Source organism: Plectropomus leopardus, chromosome 18, assembly GCF_026936395.1.
Source record: "Plectropomus leopardus strain MGB_pleo_1.0 chromosome 18, ASM2693639v1, whole genome shotgun sequence".
Lineage (NCBI taxonomy): Eukaryota > Metazoa > Chordata > Actinopteri > Perciformes > Serranidae > Plectropomus > Plectropomus leopardus.
The window spans coordinates 6,217,133-6,235,191 of record NC_142193.1 but is presented as its reverse complement, the minus strand read 5'-3'; the positions used below and the strand labels follow the sequence as shown (position 1 = coordinate 6,235,191).

Genomic DNA, 18,059 nt, shown 5'->3' with positions numbered 1-18,059 from the left:
AGTACTTCACTGTGATTTTAAAATGAGTTCTAAAACACATTAAAGGGAAAATAACATGTTCTTTTAATAAGAAAGGAAAGACAATAACAATGCTTTAAACAGGTTTTGTTTTAGCACACAGCTCATTTTATTTCACGGTATTATCTCTCATAGAGCCAAGACAATTTAACCTTCAAGGGTTTGATGCTAGTAATCTGTCAAAAACATGCTTGTTATTTTTAGTCTGTTGTAGGTTTTCATCCCGCTCTTTTTTTGCTGTGTCATTGCAGGAGGAGATATGTCTCTTTACAGTTGGGCCAACTCCTCATTCACCAACAGCTCTGAGAGCAGCAGCAGACAAACTGAGCATGTACTGGTGAGAAGCAAGCATATTAAAATTATTATTGTTGTTGTTTTAATAAATCATTAATGTTCTGCTGTATTATACCTCTTAACATTTTGATTATAAGAGTTGTCATTGTAGCACCTGTAACAGTTAAAACATGATAAACTGGGGGTTACCAACAATAATCAATGATATTTATTAATGGCAGTTAAGTAATTGAAGTTTGATACCTTTTTGATTTTTTGTTAGAAACACAGAAATAAACACACTGATGTTTTTTTTTTATACCTACAGACACACAGTAGTCACGGATGTAAAGCTAAATTGCTCTAAAAATCAGATTCAAAACATAAATGAACTCATAAATTAATAAATAATATATAACTATAGTGGCCAGGCGAACAGTTATATAAATGTAGGTAGGAAAGTTTGATATACAAACATCAACTTCACTTCAATAAGCTTCACGAAGGAGTTATTGTTTTGTTTTTTTTAAGTTAATATTAGAGGAAATATTTGTATTTCTTAGTATATTTTACTGTACTGCTGTAGACCACTGGAGCTGCCCCCAGACTCCTGTAACACTGTGAAAACACCTTGAATGTTTTGTCCACCAAAATTTTTGCACGTATGAAATTCTACTCTGACTGCTTTGGTCGTTTTATTGTGAAAGATTAACGGCAACCTCCGGTGAATTCCCTAAAATTAAAGTAATTAAACTGATAACGCGTATTAAAGACAAAAATATTATATTAAAATGAACTAACGTTTCGTACGTGGTTTTATTATAGTCCAACTGAAATTGGTTGTATTAAATCGTAAAAATGTTTAATACAACTTGACGAGAGGGACATCGCTATAAGAGGAACACACATGAACGCCTTGTTTCTCACCGGAACTTTAAAGCAATGGACTGTCAACAATGAGTATGGCGCCTTTCGCTGATCGCTACCCGACTTTACAAATGGAAGGTGAAAGCTTTCCTCGGTGTTAAAGAAGGTAAATAGTGTCCTTTTTTAAACACTTATTTGTTGTCCATATTGCTCTTAAACAGTTTTACCTTTCTGCTTTTCGATGTATCATTAATTTTATTCAGCTACTCAATTAAGTTTAATTTTTGAACATTTTTAGTTACATTTCTAGTTAAGACTGTGGTGAACTTAGTGCAGAAATTAGTAAGCGTGATGACAGTATCAAACGGCATTTATATTCTTGTTTTACAAATAAATGATTGTTAAATTTGTCTTATTCTATCGGTAGTTCGTCGTATTTGTTTTGTGTATGCTAAAACTACAGCTAACCTACTTTCTGTGCTAGCTGGCAAATTGACATCACTGTCGCTGCCATCAATAGCTGCCCCAGGCTTTGTGTGTTGCCACAATAACATGCTACAAACTCAATATGTGAAGGGCATTAAAGGAGGTCAACCGCCTCAAGTCCCGTTAGTTCCGTTTTTTCCCCCAAACTCCACACAAAAATCAGGAAATAATTATTTCCCTGCTGTTGTGCCTTCCTGTAAAACACTTTAAGAGCAGGAATGACTATCACGCATAATGAAGATAAAGTCTTCAGTCCGCCATATATCAGGTACTTGTGCTCTATCTACTATGTGTGTTTTTATACCTTTTTTTATTTACATGACATTTTATTGCGTTTCACAGCTAGAAACTACAACAAATATAACAGTAGTAGAAACAATAATAATAAAATAGCTCCCAATACAACCCTTTTTCAACTTAAGTCCTCTAAAAATCTTGGAAATTTCTGTGCTTTTATTAATGACACTATATACCGATATTTATAGGGTAGGATTTATATTATTGGTTTTGGTCTTTTCATGGCTTTTGTGAATAATAACATAAATCTAGCACCAGCTGTCTCCCATTCTGTTCAGCAGAGTCAGAAGTCTCCCTCTCTCTCTCAGATTATCAGAGCTGCTGGAACATTGAGCTTCAGTGAAGTCATGGTGCTGAAGATCTTCTTCCCGCAGTGCTGTAACCTGGCGGACAGCGGCCTGCTGGTTGGCCGCTGGATCTCCGGACATGAGTCTGCTGTGGTGTTGGCGGTCATCCACTACCCATTCATCCCGGGACAGGTCAAACAGTACATCCAGCAGGTTAGCGCAGCAGCGGACAGACATCTGTGTCATCTCAGGTCTGAATTAGGGATACATTTGGCCCCAGTTTGTGCCTGTCTTGTATTGACATGACATTTAAGTCATAGAGCCAAGCATCAGATTTTAGGAACGCTAAACGCCTGGTGATATTTGGATAATCATGTTAGATTAACAACTCTCTGCTGTTTTGAAGGTATTTCCAGAATCTGAAGAGAATCTCTGCATACCAGAATGTATGACCGGCCCGTAGGAGGAGGGTGCAATTTATAAACAAAGGGAGAAACTCCCACACAGTGTCCTGCTTACTGCTGACATATGTAATTCATGAATAAAACAACATTTCCGTCTTTTCTACATACATATAAACAAAGACACTCAATTTCTGTCTTAATTTTTTTAACTCTATTGTCTGGCTGATGATGCAAAGCAGTTTCAGGCGATCATCAGTGGCAGCAGTCCTCTGACTGGATGATTAGAAACTGAGATATTTCCAAATTCCTCAAGGACTCTTCTGAACTTTGAACTCTGAACTTCTATATATATATATATATATATATATATATATATATATATATATATATATATATATTAAACTTGCTGCATAATAAAACCTGTTTTTTTTTAACCCATTTCCCAAATTGCTCTTTCCTTTTCCAAACTAAGATGAATACAGGAAATGACTTCTGTATTCTCACTGTGTTTGTCCTTATTAGTCTCTCCTCCTCCCTGACCACATTCTTCCATCTTTTCTCCCAGATGCAGGCTCAGAGTGGGGTGGAGCTGTCAGTGCTGGGCTCCTGGAGTTTACCCAAAGAGGGTCAGGAGGGCATGGAGAGCTTCCTCAGAGACCTCAGCACCATCTTCCCCCAGGAACGCTGGCTTCAGATCAATCGCGAGATCGGCAAGACGGGCTTCACCTGCCAGGTCCTCAACAGGGATCAGAGTAAGACCCTCAGACTGAAAGTCACTGGGTTTATTTAGTCATACTGGGTTTCTGCTGGGTTTTTATCAAATTCTCATCACTGTTTTCAGTTTATTTATCATTGTAGAGGCTTTTGCAACTTGGCAAGAATCAATTCCAAAGTCATTTACAATAACTTTGTTTTTCAGTGGCAAATACTCCCGTTACTAACAAAGAAGCCTATCAAGAGCTGATAATGAATTAATCTTTTGTCATGGCCAGATGGAAGAGTAGTTCAACAGGAGGCTAAGAAGAAAAGTAAGAAGGTTGAGGAGGGTGATGGAGAAGCTGGAGGTGATGAAGAAGAGCAGCAGCAGCAGGAGGATGAGGAGGAAAAAGAGGAGAAGGTGATTTTCGTCCACTATGAGCAGAGGAAGGTGATGTTGTCACAGCTTCATCCCATCGAGAATGGAGTTCCTGACCGCAAAACTGATCGACCATCGGAGCTCAGACAGGTACAAGACAGAAAGAGTGCTGGTTCTCATTTGAATTTCTATCTGCGGCTTCTTATTATATTAGAAACATTAACTAAAGATGAAAATTCAGGCTGACATGATGTTTGATGCAGATTTTATATTTAGATTTTTTCTCCCATATTGCAGCCAAAAATCCTGAAGGAAGGAATGTTAATGCAGCATGGAATTTAAACTGTTAAATTACATTTTGGCATCTTCTTTCAGGTGAATGATCAAACATGACATGACATGTTGCCAGAAGTCATGCAGAGTAAAGACCATGCGTGAAAGTGACTCAGGCTAAAGCTCGATGTAAGCAGGGAGTCATATGTATCTCTGATGTGCTCCTCCTCTTCTCCTCTGGTCCAGATGTTCCAGACAGTGGCCCACAGCAAGCCTCTCTTCTTCTTGGACAAATATGACGATGGGCCGCTGAAGTCGACACACTGGCAGTCTGAAGGTCGAGAGGCCAGCATCATCGTGGAGCTGCTCAAACAGGCGTCCCTGCCGCTCTGCATGCTCATCAGCTGGCTGCTCTCCATATGGACCTGGATCTGTAACATCCGGTGAGAAAAGAGGAAACTTCATGGATGACACTAGCAATACTATACATGTTTCTAAACTCTAAGTTCTAATGTGTTTTTAACTGACCGTTTAACTCTAATATTAAGTTTTTGGATTGGAGGGATGTTACCGATTTTGTCTTAACTTAGATACTGACACTGTGAGGCAACACACCTTAACCCCTTGAAACCTGAGCAGATTGGCTTGATTTTGTTCAAAAACGTGGCTAGGAGGCAATGAGCAATGAAAAAAGAAATGACCAAAAACCTAGCAAGAAAGGAAATTACCTGAAAATTTGTAAAATAAATGAATAAATAAATAAAAAATAAAACTAATAATAAAAAGAAAAGAAAACAAACAAGACAATTACCTAAAAAAGCTCTTAAAATGATTTTTTAAAATAAATAAATAAAAAAGATTGATTATGTCATTTTGATAATTATAAAAAAGTTTCTCTGTACCTTTTTTACATACATATATATATTAATCCAATCATTTCTTATAGTTGCTCATTGTGCCTATTCCCCCATGTTTCTGAAAGAAATTGCACTACTTTGCTCAGGGTTTAAAACGTTTAAATACTTCTGAAAGGCGTCTGAAAGCAGCACAAGAAAAGTGACGTTGCTCCAGGTTTGTAAGGGTTAAACACTATCATTATTTTCATTATTTTTCATGTTTAGGCTCTTCAGTTTGTACCCACTGCGCTTCCTGTGCAGTAAACTGTCCACCTGTGTTCAGCTCAGCTACAGAACCGAGCACATGAGGACAATCAGCTCACGGAAAGCAGCTGCCGGACACACGCAGTTCATGAGGTGATTGTTTGTAAAAGCGACCGAGAAACTCCCCTGATGTTCTGAACTTTTCTGTGCTGAAAGTAACACCTGCTGTACCTGCTGTTGTCTCCATGTCTGTCTGTAGGAAAGCCAACATCTTGGTGTCGTTCCTGGTGGATGTGGCTCTCGGCGTGTTGCTCATGTGGTGGCTCTACAGAGACAATCACATCAGCATGTTAGCCAACACACTGGTGCCTGCAGCGGATGTAAGCATGTGTTAGTTTTAGTAATTAGTTTTAGTAACTGGAATCAAATAAATATTGATCTACACCTCTGAAATAGTAGTTTGGTTTTAAAAAAAAATTACTTCTAACAAGTGAGCAAATGGTCATGAAATGTCGTTAAAAACTGATATTGTGTTGTAATTTTACTAATTTGATTTTTCCTCAGCATGTGGCTAAAGAGCTGGAGGAGCTGCTGCAGTGGCTGATGGGAGCTCCTGCAGGGCTGAAGATGAACCGGGCCCTGGACCAGGTCCTAGGCCGCTTCTTTCTCTACCACATTCACCTCTGGATCAGTGAGTCACAGCGCAAAACACACAAAAGATACACATATTCAGGGCTTTGCGGTGTACTGATAACCTCTATGTTTATACCTGATTATTGTCATGCTAAATAAAAATACAGCTTTGGAGGACTAAAAGCTCTGCTAGTGGCCCAGATGCACACCAAAGGTCATCACACTGGTTGGATTTTTACCTCGATCATCATCTTTCCATCCAGGCTACATCCACCTGATGTCTCCCTTCATCGAGGGGATCCTGTGGTACGGAGGCCTGTCAGCCTGCTTCGGCCTGACCTTTGCTCTCTCGCTGCTCTCTGACATGGTCGCCCTGCTCACCTTCCACATCTACTGCTTCTACGTATACGGAGCAAGGTAAGGCCTAAGGCCTAAGAAATTGGCTTGATTTCTTTCAAAAACATGGGAAGAGGGCAATGAGCAACTAAAGAAAAAGCAAGAAATTAGTTAAAGATACAAGAAAAAATAGATTAAAATAAGTTAAAAAAAAAAAAATCATCAATAAATAATACTTAAAAAAAAAAAGAAAAGATAAACAAGGAAATGACCTGGACAAATTGCTCTAAAATATAATTATTTTGTAACATAATTGTAAACATGTAACTATGGTGATTTTGATGATTTTATATATATATATATATATATATATATATATATATAGTTTTACATTTTTCCCTGGCTTTTTTTAAAAATACTTTTTGAAATCTACATATTTCTTGCAATTTGTGGGACTTTTTTGTCCTTTTTTTCATGTTTTTGAAAGAATTTCCTACAGTATCAAAACAGTCAGCTACTTAATACAGTCTACTTACTATGGTATGCCTTTGAATGTTTAGAAAGGAGATGTGCTTTGTTTTCACTTTGCGTCAATGATATTAGATTGTTGATTGTTCATTGTTCATTGGATTGGTATATCGATCAATGTATTGCTACACCCCGTCGCACCATTTCTTAACTGTGACCTGTTCTTGGTGGGGAACGAAGTCTGCTAAATGCTGCTGCTGTGCTCCATCTGCTGCTTATTTAGGATCAACACAATGACGTGATAAACTTGTGTTTGTGTTCAGTCTAAATGGATCCACACATATCTGACCTGGCTCTGCGATGTCTCTACAGCTTCAAACCTTTGTTTTGTGTGAACAGAATACTAAACACTATCTGCTGTGCTGTATTAATTCTTAAGATGCTGTTTTTGCAGGTAGTATTTAACATTAACTTCAGTGATCCAATATTGCATTTGTGGTATCAGATGTCAACCAAACTGCAGTTTTGACTCGCAGCAAATTAGCTTTGAGAGATGCCAAAGGTTTTTCCAAAAAATTGATATACATTTTTTGTTTTTCTAAGATTATTCTGGAAGTGTCTCACCACCATTCACAATTTTGTGTGATGTTTTGCAGCTCTTAGATTCACTTTCATTTCTTTTGTGCAACAGCACAATCAAAAATCAAGTCAAAGGACTGTCGTTTTTCTTAAAACATACTCAATTGCATAGTGAACACACTACTGTGCATACTCAAAATTGCCAAGAATTAGTTTGTAGTGATACATTTGCATTTAATTTTTTTCATTTATTTTATTTATAAGGACAACACACATTAATCAACATTTTGTAAATGTGCTAGTGTTAGCCACTAAGTTTCAACTGTAGCCCTTTAGAAAGATGTTATGAAACCTGTAAAATGATCAAATTCACGTAACAACGACAGCAAGACACCATAAAAACAGCAACAGCTAAAACAAACAGGAACTGCGAGGCAACAAGAAACAGCAGAATAACCATTCAAAACGATAGCACAGCAACAACGTGTGGCATTTTAGCACAAACAGTCATGCACGCATGAAGCAACAACATAGACTGAGCATAACATGCAGAGCAGCAATAGAGAAAGCAACAGACAGAGGCAGAGATAAAATACAAGAGTCATAAAGTAGAGCCTTAAAAATTGTTAAAAGATGGACACAACATGTAGATTTTGTGAGGTGTTCCTTTTGATTGCCTGCAGAGGGCGTATTTGTCCAACCCTATTATTTCCTCCGTTTCTGCAGTGAAGACATTTTAAATACAGAGTTCCTGTGTTCACCTGTGCAGTAGAGACTTTAACATTGTGTAACTCCTTTAACCTCTCTGAATGTTATTATCAGGGTTGAGTGAAGGTGGGGACACAAACTGACCAGTACAATGCTTCCTTCCATACCAGGAGAGCAAAAATGGAGAAAAATCACCCTCTTTGGTTTCATGAAAATCTGCCCTAAGATTTTGGTATTTTTCCTTTGTACACACGGACACTTTTTTGCCTTCTGTGATGTTAGACACGAGGAAAATCTCGAGAAAAAAAAAGCATTTTCTGAGAATAATGATTATCCATATATCATTGCGAAAATATCTTGCTCTCAACTGATGTAATGGAAGGATGAACAAACCAACATTATGGCCATCTTTAGGCAAAACATGAATTGTAGTTTTAGGCTTGATCAGTCAGAGCGACTTTGTCTTAAAATGTGCAGTGACTCCGTTCATTGGGAATTGGCTTGGAAACCACAAAGAGACTTATGGTTCAGGAAATTAACCAAAGAATAAACAACAGCAGAGAAGTCTGTTCTTAAAGCAGCACACCCACGACATTCAAATACATGTGAAGTCATGCATACATAAAAAATAGCTGTGTGGAGTTTTTCCCGTCAGAGAAAGCAGAGAATGCCTTTGTTTATTATCTCTTTAATTATAACTGGTACAGCAACACATGAATCATCCGAATCCCGCTTTAAGAACAGGATGTTTTGAATTACGTCACTGTTGCATAACTGAGCCAGACAGTTACAAAAAATAATTTAATGCTTCAAGTTGTTTCCTTCGGTGTGCCTCAGATGGTACACCCTCTGCGGAGGAGACGAGTGGAAGAGCAGTTTGCTGAAGATGTTTGCGTTACCTGTGCTTTTCACGACAATGATAATAATAGTAATAGTGATAATAACTTTATTTATATAGCACCTTTAAAAAACAAAGTGCTTTGACAAACAAAGCAAAGCATAAATGGGATACATACCAGTGGGCAAATAATAAAGATGCAGGACTCAAAATGTCAGTTAAAAAAATAAAATTAAGAAATGGACCAAAATCAACAAATACAGAAGTAATAAAAGCAATAGAACCACAAATAAAGGGTAATACAATAAATACAACACATTCAAAAAGAAAAATAAAGGAAAAGACAACATCACATAAGTTTATATAATCACTGATGATGACAACGAGTATAGATTATGATATTTAGCTACCTAAGATATCTGTGATTGTAAAACATCCACTGTCTGGTAGAATAACTCAAAAGCAGCTTTTGCTTTATAAGAGTGTGACATTTAAAAATGCATGTGTGGACGTAACGATAATGTAAACCGTGCCACTGGATCCGTAGGAGGCTAGATTTTTGTTTGAAATTCCACATTTTTCATGTTTACTTTAAGCCATTGTTAGTGGCTCAAGTGATGGTAATGCTGGTTGGTCGGTCAGCTCACCACTTTGGTCCAGACTGAAAATGACTCATTGAATTTGGTGATCCTCTGCAGTTTCCTCTATTCCCACCGCAAGGTTCAAACTTTTGGTTTTAAGTAACGTGTTGTTTATATACTCAAACATAAAGATGGAATACGCCAAAAACCCAATCATGAACGGGTTATTCACTCCATGTAAACACAGTGGTAGTCCAAACTGTTGAACGTCAACTGTCAAATTTAAAATTCTGGTGCGTCGTAGGGCAGGTATTATTTTACATCTACACATAAGACTCAAAGATCTGAAGTTTCAGTTTCAGCTGTGACACTGGGTCCTTATGATGCCAGCTTGTCCAGCTTCTTTAATTTGACAACATGCTGAGGCATGTAAAGGCATGCCCTGACATATCACCACCTGAACCTGTTTGGAGATTAAAGTAAAAGTCTTTTGGTATTTTTAAATCGTGGCTGCTAAGTTGAATCTCAGCTCCTTTTATTTCCGTTTGGTTTTATTAGAGTAATGACTGTGTTGAGTCTGTGCTGTGATGGAAGGCTGAACACTGTGATAATAGTCTGGGATGGAGGAGAGAGGATTGACTAAATTATGCATTTGCTCTAAAGATAGCTTGGCTCCCTCGCCCGTGGTGCATAATGAAATATTACCCTCTCTCCTTGTTGCATATTTATGCTCCAGCAGCTCCTGGAATATGTGCAAGTGTGTGTTTTTACATTCAGTTTGAGAGCCTTTGTCACAGTCACTTATTAAATCTGTATGCCTTGACCTAAAAATATCTCCTGCTGTGATCACAGTTCAGTTTCTACATTGGGGACGATGAACTATAGCCGTCCATGTATTTAACAGTCAGCTTAGATAGCTTCTCTCTGCTTCTAGATAGAGCACATTACAGCTGTTTTCAAATACGGATACTTTTTTTAAATTAGCGCTTATGGGATTTTTGTTATGAAACTTTAGATAATATTAATTATCAGTTCCCTGTTACTAACCGTAGCACTCTCCCCAAAGGGTGATAACTCCCCTCTCAATGTACTAAAAATGAATTATAATATGGATTGAGTGCACTCACTCAATCCAAAGTCCAAAGACAAGATTGTACATTATACGCAATTATATAATTTAATTCCTGTTTTTCTTCTGCCATTTGTTTCCCCTTTTGTTCCCATTTGTATTCATATTTTAAAGGACAGGTGAGGTAAGCTCATATTTAACAGTTTATTTGTTTGGTTTCTTGGCAGTTGATTGAATAAAAGTGTGCCTTAAATATGCCACAGCAGTATAAGAGGGAATTATAGCGATGTTCAATTAGTAGGTCAGAAATTGTTGATGGACTTCTTTTGTATTAAATCTTTTTATTGATTGGTCCTTAAGCTAAAGCTGCTGTTGTAATCCAACACTGGAACCTCATAAAATACTTTTGCTGATCTATAATGTGACAGTAAGTTTTGGCATTAAAAATCAAATTTGGCATCAATCAAGAAAATATGGGTACTGTGAAAAAATCCACTAAAATGTGACACAGGCATTAAAAGTGATTTAATTTTTACTCATTCATTTATTTTTGCATTCAGGTGTGTTTTTCTTTGACAGTCCGCTGACTTTGACTCACTTCTACAACTCCTCCCCTCAACACCAAAAGAGTGATACAAGTTGAAACTGAAAAAAAATCATCATTAGAAAAAGACACTGTAAAAAGAGTGACATGAAGAAAAATCTTTAAGATGTCTTTGACAAAAAGACATCTAAATGCAAAACATATTTTTTAAGAAAGTAAAATTTATTTAATGCCTGTTTTATTTTTCAGTTGAGTTCTTTTCAGCGCCAGTGGTTTTTTTTTAATGCCAAATTTTATTTTTAATGCCAAAACTTACTGTCCCTGTTCTAGTTCTATACTGATCAGTATTAACTGTTTGATCTACCGCTTGGATCAGCTCTCTCCGTACATATCTAAACTCTCATCTTCACCTTTCTAAAAACAACCCAACCTATTTGTCATTCTCCCTTTGCAGAAGCCTTTTTTCTCCTCTTTTCTCCTCTTTTCTCTCCTTCATTTCTTTTACTTACAGCCAGTGTGAAGCTGAGTTTATTTAAGTGAAATTATTTGTGTGTCTGTCAGGTTGTACTGTCTGAAGATCTACGGCCTCTCGTCTCTCTGGAGGCTCTTCAGAGGGAAGAAGTGGAACGTCCTGCGACAGAGGGTGGACTCCTGCTCCTATGACCTAGACCAGGTAACACACACACAAACACACACACACACACACACACACACACACGATTCATTGTCGTCATCATCATCATCACAGAGATGCAGATGTTTACTGTGTGTTTGTGTTTTGCGATGTGTCAGCTCTTCATCGGGACGCTGTTGTTCACCATCCTGCTGTTCCTGCTGCCCACTACAGCGCTCTACTACCTGGTCTTCACTCTGGTAAGATGAGTCACAGGTTAAGAAATGATTTCTGCAGCATGATAGACTTCTGTGTTTCAGGCCATTGAATCACAGCCCGCATCTACAGATGTAGACAGTACTGCAGAAAAATCATGAATCATGATAACCACCACTTATAGACACTAGAACATTTTTCATTTTTTCATATTTATTCATTGAGTCGCTTACTCTTTACTGTATTTTCCTTGTTTAAATGGAGAAGTTCTGAGGAAATTTTCTAGTAAGCACCAGATGTTCTAAAACTCTTTGGAAATTACTGGAAATCATTACTCGCTGATAAATGCTGTTCCAAAGCCATCTTCACGCTGACCAGGAATGAAACAGTGTTAGAGAAATACTAAATCTTTTTATTTATTTATTTAGTTGCCCAAATGTAGTCAAGAGTTTTAAAATACTGGAATTAACCTAAAAATATGCAAAAGTGTGCGTTTTCAACTGTGGACTGGTCCCTCACTCCCAGATTTCTGTAACAAAGCCAAATACAAACTTAACAACCACCTTTAAAAACTGCAGGTGATGTGATTGACAGCTGTGACTAGATTGTGGGTGGAGTAACCCTTAAATAAATCATGAAATGTGCCCCTCATTTTGTTCACTCAATGCAAACCCTCCAAATAATAGCTTATCACATTGGAATGTCCCTTTTTATATCCACTACACTGAATCAGGATTAGTTTAGTATGTGACCTGAGCTCCAGTGATTTCCAGTAGAATCGGTAGGTTTGTTTCTAACGCTGTGGTGTCTCTGCGTTGTGCAGTTGCGGCTGGTGGTGGTGCTGTTCCAGGGCGTCCTCCATCTCAGTGTTGACTTCATTAACTCCTTCCCTCTGTTTGCTGTGGGCCTCCGCGTCACCCGCTCCTACAGACTGGCAGGTACGTCACCTTTTATCATGGGTTCACTTGTTTGTGTAAAACAGTTCAAAAAAGAGCCAACCAAGATGAAAGTTAAGGGCAATGCTATATGTTAATTTAAGTTAGATATGTTTTTTTTTTTTTTTTCAGAAGAAATTGGTAAAAATGTATTATATTATCAGGGTCCCCATGGATTCCATTAACCTAAATATAAGGCCTTAATTGGCATTAAAATGTCTTAAATTAATCTTTTAAAAGTCTTAAAAATGCTCAGACATAGGAAGTAGGATTGTTTCTGATGTTCTCTGACATTTCATTACAAAAGCTCAGAATAACGGGTAATGTTAAAAAATTATAATAATAATTACCCAAATGTCTCTCGCATTACCATCATCAAAAAGTCATGTTCTATGTTACAATATTTATTCCAAAAATAAAACAAAATTCTCCCTAACCATAGGTAAATTACTCAGATCTTGCTTTTATTCCTTCAGTGGCTACTGTAAAATTGCTCTTAAATTTGATTTCAAGTGACTTTTTTTTCCAAATGAAAAAGTCTTAAATCCCACTTGCCCTAGGTAGTGGGAACCCTGATTATGAAATTGCATTTTGCTGTGTATGAAACTGCACTTCAACACGACAGGTTTTCTTTTCTGATCTTGCGGCTTCAAGTTTGCTTTTATAGGAGGAAAACTGAATGTGTGAGTGACTAATTAGTTCATGTTAGAGCAAAGTGGAAGACAGATTGGACTGACGTCATTTTGCCCCAAAATAAAAGTGCTAATTTTATTTGTTGATGAGCGTATGGATGACAGCATTTTAAAACCGTACACTCTTGTTTGGACTTGTCCGATCCTCATGGATGTATGTTGCAGAGGGCGTAAAGTTCAGGGTGCTGTGTGAGGAGCCGGGGACGGCCCTGCACCTTCTAATGGAGGTAAGAAGTCACATTTTGTTTCTGTTTAAACGTCTTAAATGTTGAAGCTAAAGTTTGTGTAGTTTTCTCAAGTCCTTCTACTCACTAAATGGTAATGTTTGTGGAATAATGCTTTTATTTAGTGTTGTAACTGCTGGCAGGAAACAAACCAGTAGTTTGTTTTTTTCTTGTCTTTTTACTATTTTAAATATTTCCCTTCATGTCTGCTCTGATGCTCTGTTTTATGGAGTACCTCCACTGTAGTTTTATTGACGTAAAGGACTTAATACCTTTTCAACCTCACAATACAAAACATGTAAGCATTTCCTTTTTGTCTCTTTTTCAGTAATAGCTCATATGCACTTACTGTATATTTTCTCCCTCAGATTAACCCTCTGAAGTGCAGCACGGTGGTCCAGACTTACCGCACTCCAACGTACAGCTGTTACCCCAAAGACTCATGGGCTGCCCTGGTCAAAAAACTGTTCGTTGGTGAGCTGATTTACCCCTGGAGACACAAAACCACCAAGACCGACTGAGAGACATCAACCAGAGATGTAAGAGAGTAAGAGAGATTAAAAAAAAAGGAGAGATGAGGGAGCAAAGGAAAGGGAAGTGACTGAATAAATAATGAGATGGGAAACAAGGGTGAAATCAGTACAAAGACCTTTGAGTTATGTTACTTTTCCGTCAGATGAGAAGAACGTCACAAAAAGCTGAAGCTGCCAGGTTGTCACTCTTTTTATTGTGCCAGCTTTAAGAAGAACAAAAATTAGTTAATGTTTGAGTGCGACGAACATGTCAGTGTCAGTCACAGACCTGAACACCAGCATATCGTCACATCCTGCTATTCGAAGAACTGTGATCATGAAATGACTTTCAGTACATGATGAATTATTTCTTTTGAATATATATATATATATATATATATATATATATATATATATATATATATATATACATATATATATTTAATATCAAGTACTTGACATCAGGTGTTTTCTTTGGTTTGTTGTTGAGGTCAGAAATTAAATATGACAGTAATTTACTTAAATGCTCTGTGTTTACCATAAGAAAACAACACTAAAGGACCAAAACAATTCAGATGTGTTTTTGAATGTGGGACACAAAGACCCAACTTTATCAACATAGATTTTATTGCAAATTCTCAGCTGAGACTTGAAAATGATGCCACATGTTGACATTATTTTTCAAAGCTTACTACCCTTGTTTTCACCTTCAATTTTTCACGCTAGAGTTAGTTCATGTACTGTAGTTCACACACTGGAAGTTTAAGCTGTCAGCTCAGTGTAATCAGCCATGAAGCACATGAGTGTGTATTGTATGTCACTGTTGGTGTTTGATATGACGCTGCTGTTCCACTAGCTCATGGCATCTTCAAAGATTTGACTTCCCACCGTCATATACAGACTCTTATACCGCTAACTGTTTTATGCTGATTCTTTAGACGAGTTCGGCTGTACTAACAACGGAAAACCTTTTCTTTCGCATTTAAAAAAAAAACAAAAAAAAACACGTTCATATGATTGTGAGAATGATCCTTGTGAACACAGATCTGCAAAACAAAACCGAAAACGCTGAAGTATGCATGCCAAGGCAAAAGCTGGCGGTGTAAATTTGTAATGACACAAAGTGATAACAGTCATGTGACCAATTATGTGAAAGGTACATGTCAATAAATATCAATAAATTGATATTTAATCACACAAAAAAATACATGTGTAAATATATGTCTAAATATCCCTATTGGTCACACGACTTTTCCCTATATGTTTTTCAGATTGCGTCCCGCTGTGTTAATCCAGTCTGATGAAGAGCGGTTGTACTCAAAACTTGACTTTGGTGAATTACATAAGTAATTAATTACTTAGCCCTGCAGTGTGTGAGCCATTTTTTTACCCTTTTACTTAATATGACAGTGTGACTTCTCTTTTTAACCTCCGAGGGTAAAACTAAGCTGGCGGCTATATTGTTTATAAAATAAAAATTAAAAAAATTGTTTATATATTATTAGAAAAAAAACAGCTAAGCTCAAACTACGTCACTCTCCAGCAGGAGCTTTTATATGTCTGTTTCTGGCACAGTGCATTCTGGAAGCTGTAGGTTTTCTACCTCTTGAGCAACAGCAAATGCTGCAGCCCTTTTTCTGTCTTTTCTCTGATCATGTAGGACCAACTTCTAACGTATTTGTGTCTGTCTGCGGCAGAGACAGCCTAGTTTTTTTAAAAGACCATCTTTAGAATTGCGAAATTTGTCTTTTACCTCTAATAATATATTCATAATTTATTATTTGATTTGGGTTTTGTATTAATAATCTATATAATCTAACTATCAAATATTTGTAGTGCAGTAAAAAGTCCAATATTTGTCTCTAAAGTGAAACAGCAGCAGCGTAGCAAAAATCAAAAGAGACAGACCACTCACTATAACAAAAATGGCGTACCATCATCCTTTTTGGACACTCCATGAGTTTTCCTGTAACACCACCTTTAAGCAACACATGAAATCTTTTAATCTAATAGGTATATTGTCATGAAATATGAGAACTATATTCATGTTGCCCAGAGGTTGAACATTGTGATTTTAATAACCCCGACTTTTACTTTCCCACTGCCGCCCTTAAGGTGAACTTTATATGTTTCGCTTCACAGCTAGTGAGGCTCAAAGAGGAGCTCTTATGTTGTTGGTTTATCCAACACTTTGAGCTTTGCAGTTTCTAGAGATTAAAGAAAGTGACAAAAGTGAGACTATGCAACTTTTTCAATACTAAAACGTGGCAAAACAGTAGCTCAAATAAAGTCATCAAATCAGTGATCAAACCAGTATTTAATGTGAAAATTCACAAAAAGTCTTAACTTAAGGTTGACTCCATAGTTTTTTGTTTTGTTTTATTTAAATCTGGGTCTCCTAAAAAAAGGGGGGGTCTGAATTCCACTTAATAATCAGGTATTTATGCTTGTACTGCACTGTTTTTGTAGATAGTTTTGTTTCCATTAGATTTTAAATTATTAAAGTATTAACAGGAGTGTATTTCAAATGATTCTAATTGGACAAACTGATTTTTCTGTCTTTTTAATACAATGTGTTCTAATCTTTAGTAGTTTCATTAAAAAGTTATTTGATAAATGTTTTTTAAGTTGATACGTTGCCATATTCTTCCATTCACTGGAATTATTTGACTGACAGATGAGTTACAGGGAGAGATGAATAGTCATGTTGTACAGTTTGACAGCGTTTTTAATGTGCCTATTCCTGTAATTTTTAATTAAATGTTTCTGAATTCTTTATAACAATCAACCTGAATCAGCTCTCACTAAAAGAAACAATCCAACAGTGTCAGACCGAACCTTTAATGAGAATTATGCTGTTTTGTTTTTACCCTACTCTTAACATCTTGCTCTTTAGTGTTCTAAGCACCAATTTGTCATGACTAAACTGTGACATTTGCATTTTTATGCAACTTTCATTTTGTCGTCCCCTCTTGATTTGTACTAAATATTTCATTGCCAATTAATAAAATGTGTGCATATTTCATTTAGTGGTGTCTCCTCTTTTCAGATGAGGCTTATCTGTTCATAAACAGCTAATGAAATGGTTGGAATAAAAATCCTGACAGTATTACATGATTAAATATAATCTGCAGTGTCAATAAGAGACAAAACCCAGAGCTTCTCCATTAATAATGAATTCCAAACAGAACTGATGTGCTTAGATTTAATGGGATTTACTTTGACAGCGTTGAGCCGTACAATACGTGCTGCTGAAGCATGCACGGATTGTATCCAGTCTTACAGTAATCCTGTGATTGGCCTTTCATATTCCAATCCTTGTAATTATTATTATAAATCCATACTGATCTGCAGATCATAGAAGTCGAACTTCAATGTCTTTTGGAAAGTCACACAAAGTAAAGATGATCTAACCAGAATATAATTATGAAAAGGCTGCATGACAAGACAGTAACTTTAACGTACATGGGTGATACCCCCCCACAATACAAGTGTTGAAGTGCTATTGCATATAGTGTTGGTGCTGCATGTGTAATTATGCAGACAGTAGTCGTTTTCCTTTATTGCACAGGCCTATTTGAGCAGTATGCTGTAGGCTATAGCTGTACTTGCTTCTGATAAATAATAAAGGCCTAGAACAGGGACACTTAATATGCTTTGCTTGGGGGCTACTTTTGCAAAATGACTGGAGACCAGGGACCAGCCGCAGCAGTCCCATGAATGTTTCTAGGATTTTAGGATTTCTCCAGGACTTGAAGACGTGTTGCGGATTTTGGGATGTTTCTTGTACTTTAGGAAAATTCTAGGATTTTAGGACATTTCTAGGATTTTTGGATATGTCTTGTATTTTAGGTTGTTAATTGGATTTTAGTATGTTTGTAGTATGAAAGGATGTTTCTAGTATTTAGGACGTTTCTCAGATTTTTAAGATTTTTCTAGTATTTTAGGACATCTTTAGTACGACCAGGACATTACTAGTATTTTAGAACATTTCTAGGATTTTAGGAAGTTTCTCAGATTTTCGGACGTTT

The 18,059-nt window shown here is 36.9% G+C and overlaps 1 protein-coding gene across 3 annotated transcripts; it reads left to right on the top strand.

Moving 5' to 3' along the window:
• Window positions 1–1,189: 1,189 nt before the first annotated feature.
• pigq (phosphatidylinositol glycan anchor biosynthesis, class Q) lies at window positions 1,190–17,053 on the top strand. Of its 3 annotated transcripts, none has more exons than XM_088069243.1 (14): window positions 1,190–1,324; window positions 2,250–2,441; window positions 3,198–3,384; window positions 3,625–3,857; window positions 4,227–4,423; window positions 5,102–5,233; window positions 5,340–5,460; window positions 5,645–5,771; window positions 5,977–6,130; window positions 11,398–11,509; window positions 11,629–11,709; window positions 12,489–12,603; window positions 13,458–13,519; window positions 13,885–17,053. In XM_088069243.1, exons 2-14 carry the CDS (start codon window positions 2,289–2,291, stop codon window positions 14,035–14,037), a joined length of 1,827 nt encoding a protein of 608 aa, XP_087925369.1. In that variant the 5' UTR covers window positions 1,190–1,324; window positions 2,250–2,288; the 3' UTR covers window positions 14,038–17,053. The 3 variants fall into 3 exon arrangements, with proteins under 3 accessions (XP_087925369.1, XP_087925370.1, XP_087925371.1); XM_088069244.1 differs by having other exon boundaries at window positions 1,205–1,324; window positions 2,223–2,441; XM_088069245.1 differs by having other exon boundaries at window positions 1,214–1,324; window positions 2,220–2,441.
• Window positions 17,054–18,059: the final 1,006 nt, after the last annotated feature.

Bases quoted from the DNA above. Each gene is read 5' to 3' on its own strand.
- pigq (XM_088069243.1), top strand. From the start codon at position 2,289: ATGGTGCTGAAGATCTTCTTCCCGCAGTGCTGTAACCTGGCGGACAGC. The intron at 5,461-5,644 runs GTAAGCATGTGT...ATTTTTCCTCAG, and splicing joins CACTGGTGCCTGCAGCGGAT to CATGTGGCTAAAGAGCTGGA. The intron at 13,520-13,884 runs GTAAGAAGTCAC...TTTCTCCCTCAG, and splicing joins CCCTGCACCTTCTAATGGAG to ATTAACCCTCTGAAGTGCAG.